The sequence below is a fragment of the Pseudomyrmex gracilis genome, unplaced genomic scaffold (assembly GCF_002006095.1).
Source record: "Pseudomyrmex gracilis isolate BER0280 unplaced genomic scaffold, ASM200609v1 scaffold_63, whole genome shotgun sequence".
NCBI lineage: Eukaryota > Metazoa > Arthropoda > Insecta > Hymenoptera > Formicidae > Pseudomyrmex > Pseudomyrmex gracilis.
Genome location: NW_018020647.1, coordinates 148,872 through 171,528, shown reverse-complemented (window position 1 = coordinate 171,528; position 22,657 = coordinate 148,872). Strand labels below are relative to the sequence as shown.

The window sequence follows — 22,657 nt, the reverse complement described above, 5'->3', positions numbered from 1 at the left end:
CCACGGATGAAATAAAAATCGATCGGCTCGAATCAAGCACCGCGTTTATTGCAGTAGTAAAAGCGTGTTTTTGGTTCACGAGAAAGTCTTTAAAATATATATATATATATATGTATATATTGGACCCTACACCTATACATGTATTGTATGTATACATATGTCTCTTCTAATTAAAAAATACTCTTAGAAGCTGTCTGGTTTTAAGAAAGTCGCTAATCCTATTATCACTGTATATGTACGTAGGTATATAGCAATATGTATAAGGTGATTGATATATATAAAGTGCGACAGAATCACCTGAATAAAAGAACAATCTTTTGCCTATACGCGAAGGACTATTGTCGTTAAAATCAATCAATACCAAACCGCGAATTGCAAAACACCACGAGTCCGTCTGTTATCTTAGTTAAAAACGTTTACATTGCTCGTCTTATTTAGGATAATATCTTAGCAGTTTGAGAAATTATAACTGCAATCATATGATGTCTTCTGTCTCCTCAGATCGATCCGCAACATCTCCTTTAATTCTAATTTAACAACGACAAATTATTAAAGATCTAAGTTTTACTTGAGAAAAGTTTTGATCTACGCTGCGTCGCAGCTTATGATCCTAAGGAGAATTTGATACGAGCTAATACTACGAGTCTTAATATATATTCTGTGTGTATATAAATAATCTATGTACAAAATATAAACAGTACTATATGCGAAAGAAAGATGAAGAGAAAGAGAGAGAGAGAGAGAGAGAGAAAGAGAGTATAAGTGATTGAGGAACATTAAAATATTGTAAGACGATGTATAGGATGAATATTTATATATATATATATATATATGCGAACTTAAAACGGAGGTATCATCTGAGCATCTATGCGTTTGTGCTAGGCCGAAGAAACAAATCGCGCGACATTACAAATAAATTCGAAAGTTCACGCGAAATCGAGAACGATTGCAAGCAAATTCTGTTCCAATTTCATTCTCTTCGTTGTGAGATCTACATTGGGATAAGTTCTTGTTGTTCACAACGCTCATTGAATCATTTCATCTTTGTTTTCACATGAAAAGTTAAACAAAAATTGATAACGCTCACGAATATCGCGAACGGCAAGTGGAACTTACCCATTGAAGATTTGAAACAAAAAACACACAAAACGGTAATCCAAAAAACCGTTTAACAACTTTCACAGAGTGGTCGTGTTCTCCTCTTTTTTTTTTTTGTTTTTTTTTTTTTTTTACTTTGGTTATATTCAGTTACACAAGGCAGAAGAAGCGGAGCCGCGGGTGATTTTTCGCTTGTTCTTCGGGGGCGTTATGTTAGATGTCGTTTTCAATGTTGCGTAGAGGAACTTGCTGTTTCTGTTTCACCGCGTTCATCACGTACATCAACTGGTCTATTTTCTTGTCCATCACCGACAACTGAAAGCGAACAGTTTATCCCGACGTCTTATAATTTATATTCGAATCTACGATTGTTTAATTCTCGCTGAAAAACAAAAATCTTATAAACCTATATCGTGTATTTTCTTTCGATTTCCACTGAAACTCGTGCTCGGTCACTTGTGAAATCGTTTTAATAGCATATTGTGCTAAATAATATCGCATAATTTCCATAATCGGCTTTTGCCAAAGCTGCGCGAAACTTGGCATAATTAATTCAATTATTAATCCTCGTCGCACAAACGTGAATTGTTAAACGTCGATTTTATAATCTTGCATTTTTATATTTCATATACTCGCGTGTTTTCTCTCTCTTTTAAGTGAAAAAAAAAAAAAAAAAAAAAAAAAACACTTCGTGAGCAAGTGAGAAATAAAAAAACTGATGTAGCACGTTTCTCATCAGTGAACAATCGCCGAAGATGAAACAGTCATCTGACAAAAAAATTATGATAAAATGAAAATTGAGACTGTCGCAATCCACAGACTTCCTAATAAATTCCCGTAAACGCGCAACCTTATATGCCTCTCAAAATATTTATATGCGAAGAAGTAAATTTTTATTTATTCGTACATCGTGCAAACACAAACCTGGAAACTCGACACAAGTTTGCAAATCGCGTGGACGCGTTAAGATAACGGAATGATGTCGTAAACGTTTGCGACAATAGTAGATAGGAAAACACAAACGCACCTGCTGCTCCACCCGATACAATCGCGCACCAATCGTCATGGGTTTCATATTGCCCGCCCGATCGAGTCCTGCCAGATAGCTTCCCGGTTTACCCAGAGTCTGATCCAATCGTCTCTGCAACTCCTGCGAATGAATCAAATCACGCAACCGACTTAACAACTCCGTACACGGTAGTCACGCTATACAACTGAGATATGATTTTTGAAAATCGGGATAAATTAATCAATTGTTTTTCTTTTTGTTTTTTTGTTTTTGATGAAACATCTTCAGAGTGAAAGACAAGCGATCGCGACGAAAAGATATCGGCTCACCTTAATTCGCACCATCATGTTCAGATGACCCTGGCTGTATTGCTCGATGACGTCGCGAACGTCGTACGGTTTCCTAGCCTGTTGGAACTTCCTGCGAGCCACAAAATACTTGATCTTCCTGATAGCTCGAATAGCATTTCGATGTGCTTCTGTCAACCTGAGAAGTGACAAGAGTAACCATAACATTTAAATCGACAGGTAATACGGAAAAAGACATAATTTCCTGGTTTCGTGCAATTTGACGAAGGGGGGAAAGAAAAGTGGTGGAAAATTATTAGAGGAAGAAAAAGGAGAATATAAAAAAAAAATTGAGATCTCAGCGTATTATACACAAATAAAAACAAAAAGTAAAATTAAAAATTGAATCTTAACGTATTAAAAAAATTAAGTTTAATTTTACACTTAACAATAGAGATATCGCGTTATATATATATATCTCAATCGACCACTTCATTATATTTGCTTCGAGTATAGGTACGCTTAATTCAGTTTGGGAAGAGAAATTGATTTCTCTTCAAACAGAAAGAGAGAGAGAGAGAGAGAGAGAGAGAGAGTTTCAATCTTCGCTAACTTAATTTTCTTCGTCGATCGCGGCACACGGTAAAGATGCAACTCGATACAACTCGTTTCCTTTTCATCGTTACGGACAAGGAATAACTAAGTAACGAAGTGTAACACTAGACTGCTTGATAACGCAAATTACGTAAAGCATCACGTCCCGAAAGTAAAACAAAAAAAAAATAGAGGAAACAAAACTAAACAAAGTTATTTCAGATAAAACAACGACACAAAAGTAACGTCAATAAAGCTATCTCTTTTTTTTTTTTGTAATTCGCTCGAAATTGTATGAGATAAAAATTGAATTCGCGTGTCGCGGACGCAATGTCATACGTTCGTATATCCATTTCGAACTACAAACACCGGCTGCACATATATATATATATATATATGTATATTGGTCAAAATATTGGTTTTCCTTTCCTCTTAACTTCACGCTAGCTATTCACCGTCGTCGGCATCGACACTTGTCTGAAGAACGGGGGAAATATGCTCGAGAAAAGTGTGCTCTGATGTTCTTCGTCATACTTACTTCTCTCATCGAGAGAATACTTAGGACTATCGACAAATACTTTTGTCGTGGATGCAAATACCGATGTTGACGGGGAAGTGTTTCGTGACAAAATGACAAAACGTCCGCGAAAAATGTCCGTGAAACGTGATACAAAATTTTTGATATCGAAAATTCGAACCGTGCGCTAATAATAGACAAACGGCGGGATTACACTCGACACGCGCTAAGAAACTTGAGAAGTTCGTAATAAAGAACAACAACAGTGGAAGAAGGGAATTAGCGGAAGCATCAGTTAGGAAACAAAGAAAATTTGTGACCTGCTGCGCGGCGCACAGATATTGATGTAAATTGAAATTGAGCGAGAGGAAATAGACACACGCGGAGGGATGGATATACAGAACTCGAATGTGCCGAGATATATACCCACGAACGAGAGATATCCTCTTCAGTTGGTTAAGTGAAAGAAAACTTGAGGCGAGAAAGCAGATGAATCGCGCGAGGGAGCGAGAAGAGGGAGAGAAGATAGAGGAGAGGAAAATCTGACGAGTGTCTTTATGTACAAGTTCGAGTGCGCGAACGCGCGGCGCGCGCTCGACGTCGCGCGAAATCTAGGTCATTCGTACCGGCGGCGGCGGCGGCGGCCGCGCGGTGCAAAGTAATGGCCCGATGGAAAAAGCACTTACGAGGTCTGTATGAGGGCTCGAAGCTCGAAAAAGACCTTTTGTGCGGAATACCCGTGTGTTCCATTCGCGCCCGCAGAATCGACTTGCCTCGAAATGTCAATAGCGCGAGAGAAGCCGTCGCGCCGCGTCGAGTCGCCGTCCTCTTTAGGAACAACAAAGTGACGACGCGGCGAGAGAAACGCCAATAATTTCCGCGTTTATTTGTCACCCGACCCGGGTATCAAGTTAATTATTAAACCGAATCCCAATTTTAGATTTGCGATTCGTATGAAACAGTTTTGCCTTGTGTGACGCCGAAATCGCATCGTTCGAACACATCCGATAAGGTTGCGTCGTCGAATCGAATATAATATCTAGGTGAATGCTAAATTAAACCGGCGAATTAAAAGTCCAAGGAGATGTGGAACCAAATATATATATATAAAGCGCTCTGGCACTTTCCTGAAAATAGATGTTAGCACGTACAGAAGACGTATATATATTAGTTTGTTTTTCGAAAGTTGACAAGTGCACATTCGAAAACGTAACGATACACGGTTTGCTGCCTAAGCGGTGAGGTAATTTTTCAACAATATTGAACGTTTTAGAGATTGAATTGCGAATACTTCTCTCTCGTTTCTCCTTTCAAAGGATTGAAACCCGAGACTCGGGTAATTCGAGTGCCGCGAGTCGATGCACGAAGTACTCTACGTGATTCTTGAGAAATCAAATTAAATTTGATGACCGTGCGATAACTTTTACAACAGTAATTTCTAAGTGCCGTTATTATCTCTTAATATCTTTCCTTTGCGATTTTTTTAATTTTTCATTATTATTTGGATAGTACATTAAGTTTTTTAATTGTAGATTTGTATTGAGAAAGACCTCAATACAAGGTCGAAAACGTTATACATTAGGTTCAATAAATTGATTCGACCACTTACACATCAGCATCTGTGTTTTGCTTCAACAGCCATTGATAACGATTTTGTTTGTTTCAAATTAAATTTGTCGAATTATATTAGTGCATTCACTTCTTCTCTCGCAGAAGGTCTCTCTCTCTCTCTCTCTTCCTCTTTTAACGATCTGCGCGGCATTCATCCGTATATTATCGTATGCACGAAGTACATGAAAATTTCCCGGCGCTATCGATTTCGCATACAAAGTGGAAGTAATTTGCATGGAGATATACGTTCCTCGGCTTCCTATATTCTGATTTCGGTCGGTGCGATCTGACTCACAAGGGAAATGACGCAAGTGTCCCTCTCCGATTTTTGATGAGCTTTGAATATGTTTTAAAGTAGCTAAAAAAAATAAGAGACTCGTATTTTTTTTTATGTGCTTTCTTGCACGTTTGAGGAGTGATACACCCCTTCGAAAAAAAACCGGTTTTTTTGTTTTATGCGAGTATCATCAAAACGGTGAGATAAGATAAGATGAGATAAGCTGAAAGCGGGGGGCTTGTAAGTCCCTTTTGTCACACCTAGATCTATAAGATCCTCTGCGACTCCCGCTAGTAGTTTATCAATCAGGCTGTTTTAGCCCAGCATTTGCTGCCAGGTTACACAAGTGGCCGATACTGTGTATTTTCAGATTTTCGGGCTCCACGAACATGGAGCCCAGAGATCTGAACCTCTTGAGTACTAGAGACGGGCAGCGACACAGTATGTGCACGCTGTCCTCCCTTTCCTCACCGCAAAATCTACACCTCGACTAGGCCTAAGTTGAATAAATGTGCCCTGAAGGCCCAATGCCCTGTGAGAAGACCGATACACAATCTTTGTTTATGGACTTCCGCTTGAAAGACCGTGGCCAATCTACCCAGGGAGAACGACTCCCTGTGATTTGATCCTGGACAGTATATGCCCGCTCCAAAGCGGCCGTTTGCTCCAGATCCATCAGTAAACCAGGCCTGAACGCCCGGCTGGATCTGAAGATTTCCGTTTTTCCAGTCTGCCCTGGTGGTCAAGTTTATAAAAAACGTTTTGTCCACTTGCCATATTCTGGATATTCTATCCTGTTTTAAGGTAAAGGGAGGTTTGTGAAAAAAGCCTGGTGTGGCCCCTATCGAAATTTCTCCACTCCCCCTGACATCTCAGTCTATATGCTGTGAGTCTGGCCGCGCTTATGATTGTCAAATTTAGAGGTGGGATGCAGAGCACTATTTCCAACGCTTCTGTTGGTGTCGTTCTCATAGTCCCTGCCGCAGCCCTCAGGTAATTACCCTGTAGGCTTTTTAGCAGGTTCTTTGACTCCATTTTTTCCACTCTAGGCCACCAAACAACAGCAGCATATGTTAAGCTCGGTACTAGTACCGCCTTGTATATCCATAGGGCAGTATTTGATACCCCAGGATTTGCCCATTGCTTTTCTACACGCCCAATAGGAGGCATAGAATTTAGTTCTCTTTATTCCGAGATGTGTTTTTCAGTTCAGTTTGGGGTCTAGGTGAACTCCCAAATATTTAACAGACCGGACGTATTCTATTTCTTCGCGCCCGAGTCTAAGCGGCTCAATGGCTTCCGGTTTATATTTCCTGGTGAAAATCATGGCCTTGGTCTTTGATGGATTAGCCCTGAGTCCTTTTGATTGACACCAGTCTTGCATGATCTTAAAGGCTTTCTGCATAGTCTCGTTAAGTGTTGAAAGAAAACTACCTTGCACTATAATGGCCACGTCATCAGCGTAGCCAAAGACAAGGAAACCTTTCTTCTGTAATTCTCGTAGAAGTTCATCCGCGACCAGACACCAGAGCAGGGGGGATAAAACTCCTCCCTGCGGACATTCTTTAGCGGGGAAACCATGCACACTTGAGTCCTCATGATTGGCAATCAAGGTTCTTCCTGTTAGCATGCTTTGTGTCCAGTCTGCTAGAGCAGCGGGAATGTGATGGTCATTGCTTCTCTGATGACATCATATGAGGTGCTATCGAAAGCTCCCTCAATGTCCAGAAAGACGCCCAGAGCATATTCCTTTGCTTCCAACTGCACTTCGATATTGCCCACGAGATGGTGCAAAGCAGTATCTGTTGATCTGCCCTCCCTGTAGGCATACTTAGCCGGAGACAGCGGATGTACTAGCAAAGGGCCGTTTTTCAGATATCTATCGACCAGTCTCTCCAGTGTCTTCAGTACAAAGGAAGTGGCTTCGTCAGGGTAGCCCTCCAGTACGAGGGCCATCCTGACAAGACCTCTTGTCGCCTGTGCATACAACTCTTCAACGAATTTAAGAATTGAGATTTCAATTCAAAAAACACTCACTTGTAAAAATTTTTACAAGTAGAATTCGTTACATGTGTATATATATATATATATATACACGCACAGTTTCCGCACAAACATCCTGCGAATGGCTCGTAAAGCCTTATATATTTCTTGTTAACAATTTCAACGAGCCTTAAGTCTCAATTGTGGAAAAATAAATCCAACTACGCGGTTGCAAAGCCTATAAAATACTATGCAACTTTTTTTTGAAACATTTTTTTATATCTCTTACCGTTTTGATGATACTCGCATAAAACAAAAAAACCGGTTTTTTTTCTAAGGGGTGTATCACTCCCCAAACGTGCAAGAAAGCACATAAAAAAAAATACGAGTCTCTTATTTTTAGCTACTTTACAACATATTCAAAGCTCATCAAAAATCGGAGAGGGACACTTGCGTCACTTCCCTTGTCAGTATACACGCGAAATGGGCGTTTAATAACTCAACGATCGACCATTGCGACGCGATAGAAATCGGGTAAATCGCTTTTAGATCGAACGGATTTTCGTATACTTTGGTCGACGTGTATTTTGATACTCACACCGAAAAAATTGTATTCTTGTTTTGAGGATATATATCCCACTTACTTTAAGTATATTTTATACTAAAATAGGCGCCAAGAAGAGTTTCTTATTTTAAGAGGAAAATCCTCTAAATATTGATAAGAATATATACTGATTAGAATATAAAATGCCTCTATAGAAAAACATATATATATCTCACTATCGAAAAAGATTATATTCTTAAATTAAGAATATATTCTTAAATAAAGAATATATTCTTAATTTCGGAAGAATATCATCTAAAATCTTTAGAGTTTCTTATTTTAAGAGGAAAATCCTCTAAATAGTAATATTGATAAGAATATATACCGATTAGAATATAAAAAGCCTCTGTAGAAAAACATATATATCTCACTATCAAAAAAGACTATATTCTTAAATTAAGAATATATTCTTAATTTCAGAAGAATATCATCTAAGATCTTTAAGAAGATTTTTTAAGTATAAAATCTTCTACTTACAAGAATATAATTTTTTCGGTGCAGAGAAATGAAAAAAAAAATGCATTAAACACAGAACTGTAAGATTGCTTTCGATCCGTAAGACGTGTGTTTGTCAGCGATTATTATAAATTACAAAATCAAAAAATATGTAAAAAAGATACTCACGTTGTTACTCTTGGCGGTTGAGCTTCCTCGATGTCGATGTCAATTTCGTCGCTGGTTGCTTCCGTCACCGAACCCGTGTGCGCGGGGATAACATTTCTGCCAACCGGAAACACGCTACTCAACTACCAGACTCGCGAAACCAGCTCTTTCTCTATCGCGTACAAGCTTCGGAGAAAGTACCCTTCAGATAACGGGGCTGTGTGACGTGTGTCTGTCTGTCTCGCGGCAAGTTTCGTAAATCGTTCGCTCGCCGCCCCCGCGTATTTCGTATATTTCGCGAGAATTAGCTCGGCGACGTTGAAGTAATATTTTATGAATCGCGAACTTTGCCGCGAGAATCTAGTCGCAATATTCTCAACTTACGTAAGTAGTCTCCAAGTTTTCGCGCGGCAATACGATCAGAGACGATGTTCATTTATTTTGATAATTTTTTTTTGATAATTTCTCATCAACTTTCGAAGTCGATTTTACCCCTCAGAGGAAATTACCTATTCTCCTCGCAAGTTGTGACGCGAATATTTTTAAGCGCGATATTTTTCGTCCAAAAAAAATGTCAGTATAAAAAACACACTTGTGGATAACAGTGAGATATTCTTTTGACGTGTTTAAGCGCAGAATACATCGCGCGACAACAAATCTATCTATATTTCGTTTTCACACGCAGCTGAGTAACTTCCGAGTCTTTCTCCGAAGCGATTTGTTGTATATCCTTTGATAATCGAGAAAGAAATGCCGTTGAAATATTTTTTAACGGACTTTGTGAATAACTATGTAAATGTTGCAACACACGTTTGCGAATTACCATGGGAAAGTATCTGTTGAGAAACTTTGCGAGAGAAGATATAAAGTGGTTATTGTAAAAGAGATCACGCGTCACGTTTACACACATCACACATCAAACACTCCTATTCCTCGCCTTTTACCTTCGTCTTTGAGGATCAACGTGCAATTATCCGCAAACTTGCATTCAAGAAGCCACCGGAGAGACGCCTTGATACACTTTACACTCGATGCCACTCGACGGCGACGAACACTCGGAAATAAGCTCGCCAATTTCACGATATCAACTTCAACGTGTCACACTATCGCTTTGAAAGCGGACTTTTCGAGGGAACTCAACCACTCGACGAAATGAACAGAAATACGTCCGTTAAAGATAGTGACGCGCAATTTCTCGCGCTGTTACGAAAATTCGGTTCGGTTTTCCGGTGTTGGATTGACTCGCCCCGGAATCGGGCTATTTTAGAACGACTCAGATTTTAATGTACAGAGAGAGAAATCTCTTTATATATAAATCTCAATTTTTATAAATATATATTTACATAAAAAATATTGTTAGCAGCGAGTATTTGAATGGTTAACATTGTGTCAGTAGCAAGTCAATTTTTTGTTCAACATAAAATATTTATATTTATTTATATTTCACGGGCATTTCTCTCTTCGATTCGCGATCGAAATTAATATCTCGCTCACCGGTTGTCGCGTCTGGTGCGATTCGGCGTACCCGGCTTAGGCTCCTCCATGTAGAAGACTACGTCACCTTCGATCTCGATGCGTTGATTTTCGGTCTGACCGGTTGTCTCAGTTGTGTCAGCCGACACGTCGCCGGAAGGAGGAGGCGGCAGAGCCAGCTGCTGGGGTTGTTGTTGCTGCTGCTGCTGCGGTTGTTGCTGGACGTCCATTCGGCTTCGCGACTTACGCTTCTTCAGCAAGCTCGCCTTCTTTGACACCTGGATCATCAGAGACTGAACCCCCGTTGCCCTCCCATTACGACATACATCGAACACAGCATGCACTATCCCTACTGATCAGCTCGTTCGGTTTGTTTCTTTCTCACTCTTTATCTCTCATTACGACGAGCAGATCATCATTATCATCATCATCATCAACATCATCATCATCATCATCATCATCATCATCACTGTCGTCGTCATTATTCGTCGTTCGGATAACATTGGTGCAAAAGCGACAATCGCTCACGGAGATTGCACGGACGGATTTGCAACGCCAGGAAATTGCGCCGATCGCGCGTGATGACCGTTTTACGGCTATGCATCGTCCCCCCCCCCCCCCGTCATAGACGAAACGGATTCGGTGCGACCGCACGAAAACGGAAACCGCCACAGAGTAATTAATTTCGAAATGTACTACTGATATGCGTCGAGCATATGTTATTTGGCGGTCTCTTTTTTCACTCACGTTTTTCCGCAGAACTTTTTATAAAAGCAAGACCTTCTTATACAAGGTACGGTAAACATAAATTATACCGAGAAAAACTTTGCGAAACGCGTCGATAAAATATATTCAGAAATCCGCTTTGCTTTTCGTTGACGTTTGAAACGGCCGGAATATTTTTTTTTTTTTTTTTTTCAATATTAATAGTGTATGTTTTTTTTTTTTTTTGGCGCAGGAACACTTCACGAGATCGGTGTAAATTCCCGTTGCAAACTCGACAGCGTAAGATATATTTTTTCAAGCTTTGCAGAGGCTTTGACGCGGAGACAACGAGAGAGTGCATCGCGCAAAGTGCACAACTATCACAAACGTTATTACAAACGGGCACATGCGTACTACGCAATGTTACTAAGTAAAGACAATTTTACATGTGACATTTTGATCGTCATTCTTCAGAGAGACAACGTAATGATATAGCAAGAAAAATACGTAAGTAAGTCAAAAGTAGAAACGCAAACAAATGATTATATAGTTTTTCTTTCGGTTGACTGGCTTTAGAAAAAGCTTATGTACAAAAGTTGCTCATTCGAGAAGTACATAGTTCGTTCGATATCGCGAGTGAATCGCTTCGTTATTCAAAAGATAAATTAGCTATACATCTGCTTTATACGTTGTTGTTGACATCTACGGCTTTGATTCATGTCAAAAAAAAAAAATAATAATAATAATAATTCTTCTCAATCACAAGCAAGAAAGTGAAATGTGCAGCAAATAAGATTTTTCTACAACGTTGTACGATAGCGTCGAACGACTTTTTTTTTTTTTTTTTTAATATACGTAATATATTCTACATTCAGCATAGACACGGTGAATACGGTGAGTATCTCGGCTTACATTATAGACAGAACGTTTCACGGTGTAACAGAAACGTGTACAAAGAAATGTGATAAAAAGTTAGAAAAAAATAAACATGCAAAAGAGAGTAAAAAATGGAAATAAATATAAATTTTAATCATTTACATACCATCTTCTTTACACAAATCAACTGAAATATATTAGGTATATTTTATCATCATTGTTAAATTGAGAAAGTGAGCCTATATTTTCAATTTTTTTTTTTTTTNAAAGTGAGCCTATACGTTCAACAGAAGTTAGCGCTTCAGTAAGTGATTATCTGCAAATTTTTTTTTTTTTTTTTTTTTTTAATTTTTTGCAAATTTTATATTCTACGTTTTAATATCTCTTAATAATAAATTTATCAGATTAATGTTAAAGAACTGAGTTTAAACACGTTACGTACTCGTATTTTCTGTTTCAAAACTACATTAATTATAAGCAAAAATATATAGAAGTATTGAAAAGCATTGGTCGAAACATATCGCATTTGTTAGTTTAATCATAATGTACTTAAAACCAATTTATATCAGAGGATACGGGGTTATTGGAATTTTCGAGCGATGAATGCTTGTTTCAAAATACGAAAATTAAATAAAAGAGTTAAAATTATCAACGAGAGAAATAACACTGCAATAATACGGAAATAATAAGAGCGGATCGCTCTGGGTGTGTAACGTGTAATCAAATTATTAAATTCGAATTGAATTTTATGTAAAAATCTATACCAGATGCTTAGGTTATTTCTCTCTCGGTGATAATTTAATAATAAAAGAGCCCGTACGACTTGTGCAATTTTTATACTTGTTATGAGAGAATTTATATTTGAAACTTTTAATATACTGAATTATATTTTAATGTTTAAGTTCGTCGACCGATTTCTTCATCGAATTTGCATTTTCGCGAGAATATCATACGGTACATACACACAAAAGTTCAATACCGATAAACCGTGTGTTACATCCTGAGACTGCACGTTTAATGGCCGCCGTTTAAAATTCAAGATATAAATACAGAAATGAAAACAAGCTGAAAAAAAAATGTGCGATCCACACACAAAACGCGAGAAATTTTGTTATCTAGAAGTTGATCAAGATTGTCCGCATACACACATTTCACGTATATTCAAAACATTTCAACGAATAAACGACATTGAAATCAACAAACCAGTCCGTCCAGGGATCAAACATATATTATATAAGGGTGAATCGTCAATATTTTTAACTGTTACAAAAAACAAATCAAACTGAGAAAAACGATAACACAACTGTTATTATTTTGTACGTGGAGAAAACGGTTAATATATATATGTATATACATATACATATATATATATATAAAGAAGCTTCTAAGCGCATCTTTTAACTGCGTAAACACACATATGTGAGCAGTAACATGTATGGGGAGAGGAGAGAACAAAATTATTTGGATCTCGGCGATACAATAACAACAAACATCGGAAATTACGAGCAGAAAAACACATTCTCCGTTCGCATCCATTCAATCTGCCAAATTATCGTCGGACACATAAAAATATAAGATTGTTCGTACTTTTGGCCGAGAAAATAAGTAACTGTTGGAATTCGTTCGATTATTTGAACAAATCAAAATCTGATTTGAAAAACCCCGCTTTGAAAAATAACAATTTAATTACACAGATTCGATTGTTAGTTATCAGATTAAAACAGTTTCTATTATCTATTCTGTTTTGGCGCAGTAGCTTTTGCAACTTCGATTTCTCGCTCGAAGAAAGTAACACACGGAGCAAACACAACGGCGAGTGGAACGAATTTCTTCGCATAATCGCAAATTAGTCGATGGTTGCGCGCGCGCGGAGATGTAATCGCGCGATAAATATTTAGAGAGATCTTGGAAGCGCAATTAGCTAGAGGATACAATACATTCCGAGTCGAACGAGAAATCATGGGTAATTTTAGATCCATTAGCGAACCGCGTGCGTTCACCGAATCGCCATCAAGATCGCGAAGGCGATTAAATATGTACGTTTTTTTTTTTTCTTTTTTTGCGGCACGTGTCTTAACGAGGAGAATCGAGTCGATAGCGAGAGATTGGCGCTCACAGATTAGGCCTCGTTTCGTGCGGCATAATCACTTAATCGCGGCACACGGTCAGACTTAAAGGTTAGTCCAAAGAACATTATATAAGCATCTAAGAACATCAACAGTCAATCAGCTAAACGTGGAATAGCTACTGCTCCGCTCAGTTAAACTCGTAAACAGGAAACCTTACCTTGCCCAGGGGTGTAGTGGGTTGCCCCGCCGGCGCCGGGTCCTTGATGTGGATGTCCCACGTGGCTACGTAGTTGGAATGTTTGTCGGCGGCGTGACACCTCCACAGACACTGTATCAACATCGCGGCGGCCGGTATCTGACGATTGAAATGCTTCTGACGTTGTTTCTGCTGCACCTTGAGCGCGAACCCGGAGCCTAGAATACCCTGGGAAAGAAACGACGCGACAATTGCGATTGTTGTTGCACGAAAGTTGAAAAAACTCGTGAATTTAAATTTTTTTGTTAGTTATAGTTTCATTAAAAAAATTTCTACGTGTCGGAATAATATTGCGATTACGTGTACTCACAGCTGGAAGTGCGAAGAAAGATATGGCAAACACGCTGAAGCACGAGGCTATTAACTTTCCTATAGCAGTTTTCGGAACTGCATCGCCGTAACCAATTGTCGTGACTGTGATCTACAAAAACAGAGCAAAACAAAAACGAGCAATTGTCAAAAACAATTCAGCGTTGGTGTCAAATCATGGGAATCAGATCTGCAATTAGTTAATTTGATTACTTATCGTATCCTATTAGCAATTAGCGTATCGAGTTGCGCGTAATCATTGTAAGCGACTCTCGAACTACTTATCGCTTGAGACGTGAGCACGGAATCGCCGTATCGCCGCAGTCTCGTCGAAACGTACGAGTAAATTGCAAATCGATCGTTTCCGCTATTATTAGCGCTTCTTGAGTTCCTTGTATGTGTTTTTTTTTTTTTTTTTTTTACGTAATATCAATTAACTGCACAATCAGCATGGGAAATTGATTTCTAATTGACCTAATTCCTCATCTGTATTTTTGCGAATAAAACCAGCCTCGCATTTTTTTTTTTTTTTTTTTCTACATAATGTTACATGTTCTTTTTTAAAACACACGTTGTGATCACTCGGTGTAACGTTCGACAAAGGATAATAGCGACATCAGTCATAAAAAAAAAAAATGGGAAAAAAACGTTTTTTCTTTGTTAGCAACGACCTAAAATCGCTGCCAAATTACTAAGAGGCTTCTGTCAGAGAGAGAGAGAAGAATCGGTAATGAGAGAGAAACTCACCACTCCCCACCATAGTGCATCAGCGTAATTGGCGAAGTCTACTTTGTCATTGGGTCCTTTAATGTCTTTTTCGGCGAGGTATACAAAGTAGCTGCTGAATATCAGGCCTAAGAATCCAATGTACAGGGTTGTAATCAGCTCCTGTCACACACGCGAGACAAACAAATACGCATATTGTTGCACAAATATATTATACGTAAAATTACATATACGCAGCTCAAAACAGGACATTTCCCACGTACCTGACGATGTATGTAAGCCACCGAGCCTAGAAGTCGCCACGTTCCGCCCTGACGATCGACATGAAGCATTCGCAGGATCTGCAAAAATCGAATGCCTCTGATGGCGGAAGTGGCGAATACCTGACCCTTGCTTCCAACCGACAGAACGACTATGGACGCCACCACGACGATTAAATCTAAAGACAAATACACGAAAACAAAATGTCGCGTGATTAATGCGAACTTTCAGTCGCTTAGTATCAACGTAATTGCAAAACTGTGAGACAGAGAGTAATCAATATTATAGTAGAGTGAAAAGCGAAATTTTGCGCGCGCGCGCGCGCGCGCTCTCTCGGATCCTGTTCGCGTGTGTGTTTTGTGTTCGTGAAACTAATGTCCGGTTAGAACGATGGTCGCGATACACAAGCGCACACATCAAATCTCGATTTTGGCGGAAAATGGAGTCGATATTACCCCACCGAATTTAATTCCACAAACGTTGTCGGCAACGATCACAAATGCGGATATAGCACAAAGCTGATACATGGGTAACAAAGAGACATTCTCACAATTCAATTTTGTACCGGCGATCGGACAATGGCAAATATATCGGATTAGGGTTTCAACCGCGCGCGGCTTATATCGGTCGTCGAGAAGACACAACTCACCTATGATGCAAATCGGTTTCCGTATGAATCGCAGCCGTCCCCAAAAGCGCAAGTACTTGGATCTGCAGCCCGCGCTCCACAGTCGTACCAAATACTCGACGCCGAAGAACACCACGAGACATATTTCCTAATCGTGAAATCGAATTAATAAACTAACATCTTTCACTTCATCGTTCGGGCTGCGTTCGGTAAACGTGCCAAGATCAGATTTGCGTGATTTCTATATCTCCCGTTTTTTACACGAGTAATAAAAACAGAATGACACAACAGAGTGATGCGCGTTTAATGACGCGCATCCCGAACGCAATCTTGATGAAATTCTCAATTATTCTAGTGCTCTCTCAAATCGCACGGGAGAGATTACGTGTATGCGTGCGACAACTATTTTCTTTCTGTGACGAAGCTACACTGAGAAAAAAAAGTTGGTAAAGTAACAAAATAGTATTCGATTCAACTATATGCAGCGGTCACGGGCTGTTAATAAAATATTGATTAATGTGAGAAGATATCATGTTTCAATAGATATAATAATTAGATTGTACCGAAAGACAATTTAGTTGTTTTAACAAAATTATAATTTGCTTAAATACAAGTAACTTTGAATGTACAACACAATAGGACAACACAATATTTTGTCTGCTTATAAAAATAAGCAGTTTGATTAAATGAAATACTTAATACGAAGAAATTCAGATTATATTCAATTAAAGTAAATGAGAATTGCCTATTTCATCTTTTTTAACAGTATCTTTTATTTGAAATTGATCACAACTTATGTTCGACAAAACAATTCATGGTTTAGTGAATTAAATATGTTTTCATTATCACTATTGTTAATTCAACTTATACGAATTTGTTATCTTTATTACCATATGCTTGAATTAAAAAAACAAGATATTTCAGATAACAAACTGAAACTCAACTGAAACGCATTTAGTTGAGTTAATAGTATTTTTTTCTCAGTGTATGTACCTAGATAATCAAAACAATAAATACAGGCAATAAAAAAGGTCTGTTACGAGCTAAACAAAGGTTCTTAAAATTTAATAATAGTAAGTTAACATAAACTTTGAACAGAGAGATAAACGTTTCGCGGCCCTTAATAGATAATCAAATTTAAAGGGTGAGATTTTAGAGTTGGAAATAATTGCAATAATTAAGCCAATTGAAACTATTTGACAGCAGGAAGAAAATTCCTATAATGGTCACCAGTGGATTATTACAGACATTATAACTAATAATCTTTACACACTAATAAATGTTCAATGAATCCGGGTAGGCGTATAGATGAAGGTGGCTATTGTATCGATTGTACAAGCAAGGGTGTATCAACGGGATGTCCTAGAAAAACGAGGACATCGACATTACTGCCGCATCGTGAAGTCAGAGTCAATCTTGAAAATCAGCCGCGCTTTTTTTTATGATCCCTGAACCGTCCACTGATGAGCTTCGCGTTTTACATGAGTTTATTTTTATTTTTTTCGCAAAGAAACGAAAACGACGCGTCATAAAACTACTGTGTGATCGTAAATCTGTACAATGTTGGAACATCGAGTCACGGAGGAGAAAGAATTAACTTTATTTGCCTTTAAAGTAATGTAAGAAGGCAGAAAAAGGCAGAGAAAAAGCAATAAACAATTTAATTAAAAATCAAGTCTATTCTTTCAAATGCATAAATAAATTTAGTGTTTTTTTGAAAAAAAAAAAAAAACAATTTTTCTCAATAGTATCGTTTTTTTGAATAATAGTTAACACTCCTGTTGACATTGCACGATCTCTCAGTGCTTTCAGTATTTTGACACATGCAAAAACAAACAAACATACATGTATACACATATGTATATATAAATAACACTTGAACGAGAGGTTTAATAACACGAACACTTACCATCCAAAAAAGAGTCGAGTTTGCGAACTCACTGTATGTTTCTACCGTTGATAAGACGCTAAATACCAAGCACACCACCACCACCACGAACCTAAAAAAAAAAGAGAGTTCATACATACCCACGCACATACGCATACACATATTCGTTTATTCATTAGCAGCACAAATGTCAATGTTGCTCGTCAGAATTATTTTTCTCTCCAAGTTTTAATTACTTCCGTACTACTAAAAAAAAAAAAAACAATATAACAACCTTTTAAACACTGCGACGCGCTTTTTAATGATCGCAATATTGTTTTTTATCTTGGATAAAACTAATTATCTCTCCTTCTCTTTCTGAGAAACTCTAATATATAACGTGCGAGAGAGACCAAGCATTATGCACAACAAATGAAATACGTAATTAATTAAATAAAATGCAAACACATAAATTAGTACACCATTACATTCATGACTCGTACATTGTTTCCAACTTGTGCGCGTCATCTAAAAGTTTGACCCCGCTTGTCATGCTCGGAAGAAAACTGAGCTTACCTGAATTTTCCATTAAGACAAACTATTTGTTAGACTACCATGTCACCCAAGTCTAGCGAAACTGACAAATTACTTTGACAAACTACGAGTATAACACGCCTATGTGCGTATGAATATTGTGATTATCGTCAAAGTGTAACTCTTTAAAGTCACAAGAAGAATATTATCAATATATATATATATGTATATATATGTATATATATGTGTGTTTGTATATCCGCTTGTTGTACAGTCTATCGATCAAGATTGCGGATACGATATAAAACAAACAGTGCTCGGAATTAAGAAAAATTGCACTCGTCAAATTATCTAATTAACAAACGAAATTGCCGTTTAATTTATTTTTAATTTATTTTTTCTCGTGTAGATTTTTATTTTTACGAATTTTTCCTTAAATATTTGCATTTTAAAAAAAGACGGAATGCACGTTTTTTTTTTTTTAAATAAGCGTGCGCGATTAATTCTGACTTTCCGCGACAACGCGACGTGCGTTTTTTTTTTTTTTCGCTGAACAAACAAACACGCGAACACGTGTTGTTATAATTCCGTGCGATTCTTCACGCGTTAAAAATCGAGATACATAATCATCGCGCAATGAGATTCGAGGTCGCGCACGATATCGGATTCAAACACTCGCGCAGTTTTACATTATCAGTAAAGCGCGCGCGAGTGTTCGTGAGAAGCGCCCAACGGTATCGAGATTCACCTGTGCACGCCACTGCTTCGTGCATGGAAATTCGCTTCCCATTCTTTCTGGGACTCGGCCAATTTCTCTAGAAGAGTCGCGTTATCATCGTCGGCTTCTTCCTCGTTGTGTGAATCTTAACTCGCGCGCGCGCGCCCGCGCGTATTGTATCAACTGACACGGCGCGGGATAGAAAAACATGACGTGACGACGCGACAAAGCAAACCTCACCCTGTAAAGGAGTTAATACGCATCGCCGCCCAACCGAACCGGTAATTGCTGATCGATGTGGCAAATCGATCTAACGGCGTTTTCCCTGTTTGTATAAGTAATTTATTATTGAGCGTGTCGCCTCGTTAAAGCAACCAAGCACAGAACGGGTGTTAACGAAGTCGGGGCGGTTTTCAGGCGCGTGTCGTGTAGCGCTCTTTAAGATGGCGTGTCGAGGGCCTATAATTCCGACGTGTACGTACGGCACTCCGTGGCTTGCACGGGTCACCTTCATCGACCTAGTATGATAATTGTCTAACATATTCCTCCTCTTTTTTCCCCGAGCATCGCTCGGAACTCATCCATCTTCCGAGCGTTAGACAGACGTTCCCCGTCACTCGCGAATATCACGCTTTTTGTGTGCGGATGTGGAAATGCCAAAGCACGGTGCAGCAGCGAGAAAGAAATAGAAAGCCGCGCCGAGCGAAACACAAAAGTAACGAAGCGCATCGCGGATTGAGATACCTATAATGTTTCTGTTTGCTTATTATTTGTTTTACAGTTTAAATTCGCTTGTTAACGAGAGATTCGGTGGAGAGATATATGTTTTTTTTTTTTATAGATTCTTGGAAATTCTTGTAATTTTTTTTGTTTTTTTTAGAAAAACAGAAGCCGAGATTTGTATCGACGAGGCATATCGAGTACGATCGAAGGCGCAACAGTATCTAATCAATGACATCACGTATTCATTCACAACAATATGTTGTTGCTAAAGATATTCAAACCGATTGTGCGGATCTGTACGACCGGTTGTACGTTTTCCCGCATATCAATTAACCTACATGCGATATCGGGGGGGGGGGAGGGGAAAAATAGTACACATGCGTGTGCGGTTCCTATGGCAATAACGTCATATCATGTCGTATCGTTTATATTCCCACTCTCATCGTGACTTAATTACAAACGGATTCGCGCGATGCTCGAAATAAAAAGTTTCCGCTTCTGTTTCAATCCGCTTCGAGGAGAAAAAAAACGGTACGTGTACCCGGCGACGATGCGCGAAATGAAAGAAATATGCCGCGCAAATTGGCAGAAAATTCGCGCAACCGCAAACAATGCCGGAGTCACTCGTATATCACAGGCGCTGCGTGTTCCGCCAGTGTAGAATCTGCTGATATTACTTGACTTGGCAAATTGTCGGGTAAAACCCGACGAGCGGATCTGTCAAACGTTGTTTTTTTGTTTCGTGCTTTTTTTTTTTTTTTTTTGGTTTTCGACGGATTATTGTTTCTATCTTTGTAGCTTTTTTAAAAGTGACGGCGCATATTGTTTTCCAAACGATGAATCTCGATAACGTTAAACTGTGAAAAAAGTTTTTGTTTCTAACAGGAGGTTACTTACAATTTGACCGGCCTACTTTCGCGCGGGCGTAAATAGCACCGTGTTATTAAGCCCGATGCATATGTAAGCTATTTGCGTGCAGTCTGTTATTTTTAGATGAAAATCGTGCGCGCTGATATATATATATATCGATATGTATCGCGCGCGCGCATAATGACCCCCATAAAGAGAGATTACACATCACATTGTGGGAAGGTCATTACTAAAGTTTGCTGCTAATCGATTATATAATATTCACTAATTAATTGAACGCGCCAGACATGTGAGAGTAAACGTGTGAGTTATGTAATTCCGAGTCTCTGTTTAACTTTTGCTCGAACACAAATTTCTAGAAATTCAATTTCATCTCTTAACTTTAGTCGATGAAAATAAAAAATAAAAAAATTTTAACAAAGTTTAAGACCCCGAATTATATTTTTAATCTTTACCCCCGAAATGCAAACTGATGCAAACGAGTTTCTCCGGGCGAGATTCAGATTTACTCTCGATCTTCTCAATTTCACCCGCTCATTTTAATCACGATATTATATTATATTATAGCACGGAAATAGATAATAAGCATTATACATAGTGCTGATCAATACCGAACAAATAAATATTAACGTCGCCGTTTCGTGCAAAGCGACTTCATTAGTCGATCGTTTAACGATTAAGTAGGTTATATATATATAAACGCGCAACATATTAAAATTGCACAAAGACTACGTCAATAAGTCAGAATCATGCAACAACGACTGCGAGAAAGACCTGTCAAACGCATATATATAGTTGGTGAAATCTTAAAAACCTTTGATTTTTCGGTGCCTGACATTTTACAGGCCCTGACGCACGCAGAAAAATTAAACAACAGGGACGGAGAAGTGCAAATTCTAAAAAAGATTATGCGAATATGCAAGATCTATATGCAGGAAAAATAGATATATGTTTCCGGAAATGAATGGCGTGTTCGACACGACGACAGTACCCCATCGGGCGCAAAATGAAAGACACTTCCGTGATAATTTCCGACCGTAACGTTTCGACTTTCACGTCGGTCGAAAAGTTCAATAGAGCGACTTATATTATCAAAAGAGAATTTTTCGCGCGATACGACAAAATGCGAGACGTACGTAATATCGATTGCGTGTGATGCGTTTTTGTGTGCGCGCGCGCACATCGGCTATCGTTCTCGAGTATAATATTTTCAAATTAAATATATTAATTCAATATTGACATTTATAAATAAGCGAAAGAAAAAACACACATCCGGAAGAGATAAAGAGATGTATATTCATAGGATATTCTATATCGCGTTTTTGCGCGCGTATTTATATTTCGTGAATTTTTTTCTGCCACGTTGTTTTATTTACGATGTATTATTTAAAAGAGAAAAAGATCACAGAGTTGCGCTTGAACGGCAGTAGAAAGAAATAAATACCCAACCCGTTATGAATAATGCAGGAATTTCTCGAAGTTTTCCGATAGATGTTGCTCATTAAAGCGGTAAATGTCTCTCGCCAGCTAATTTACTTCTAGTCTTCCAATATAGATGTGCGCATAATGCGCTTTCTCTTCTTTCTCTCTCTCTCTCTCAATTCTCTCTTTCTCTTATCAATATTCTAATATAATTTTCTCTTGAAAATAAATCATTCGATGTGTAAAACAGAATATTTGCATCGCACGTTTCACACAAAGTATGTAAATGTAAACATCAATATGTCATCTTTATTTTTAATGAGACACAAATATCCTCCGTGCGCGGAAATTTATATATTAAAACTAACGTACGTTAAACTTAGCGATGCGCTTTCTCGCGCGTGACGACCACGTACACCGAAAAAATTATATTCTTGTAAGTAGAAGATTTAAAAAAATCTTCTTAAAAATTTTAGATGATATTCTTCCGAAATTAAGAATATATTCTTTATTTAAGACTATATTCTTAATTTAAGAATATAGTCTTTTTCGATAGTGAGATATATATGTTTTTCTATAGAGGCTTTTTATATTCTAATCAGTATATATTCTTATCAATATTACTATTTAGAGGATT

The 22,657-nt window shown here is 38.3% G+C and overlaps 1 protein-coding gene across 9 annotated transcripts in view; it reads right to left on the bottom strand.

Annotated features, from left to right (window-relative positions):
- Positions 1–778: 778 nt before the first annotated feature.
- The window catches only part of LOC109854321 (potassium voltage-gated channel subfamily KQT member 1), a 50,640-nt gene continuing 28,761 nt past the window's right edge, over positions 779–22,657 (bottom strand). For 4 of the 9 annotated variants that reach the window (XM_020427284.1, XM_020427276.1, XM_020427275.1 and 1 more), the window contains 12 exons: positions 17,796–17,886; positions 15,908–16,034; positions 15,261–15,436; positions 15,019–15,159; positions 14,273–14,383; positions 13,924–14,130; positions 11,804–11,824; positions 10,078–10,349; positions 8,605–8,718; positions 2,437–2,593; positions 2,126–2,248; positions 779–1,413 (listed from right to left, as the gene is read on the bottom strand). In XM_020427284.1, coding sequence (XP_020282873.1) covers positions 1,312–1,413; positions 2,126–2,248; positions 2,437–2,593; positions 8,605–8,718; positions 10,078–10,349; positions 11,804–11,824; positions 13,924–14,130; positions 14,273–14,383; positions 15,019–15,159; positions 15,261–15,436; positions 15,908–16,034; positions 17,796–17,886 — 1,642 coding nt within the window. In that variant the 3' untranslated portion in view covers positions 779–1,311. The remainder of the gene's footprint in view (positions 1,414–2,125; positions 2,249–2,436; positions 2,594–8,604; positions 8,719–10,077; positions 10,350–11,803; positions 11,825–13,923; positions 14,131–14,272; positions 14,384–15,018; positions 15,160–15,260; positions 15,437–15,907; positions 16,035–17,795; positions 17,887–22,657) is intronic. The other 5 variants (XM_020427278.1, XM_020427277.1, XM_020427279.1 and 2 more) reach the window with 5 other exon arrangements.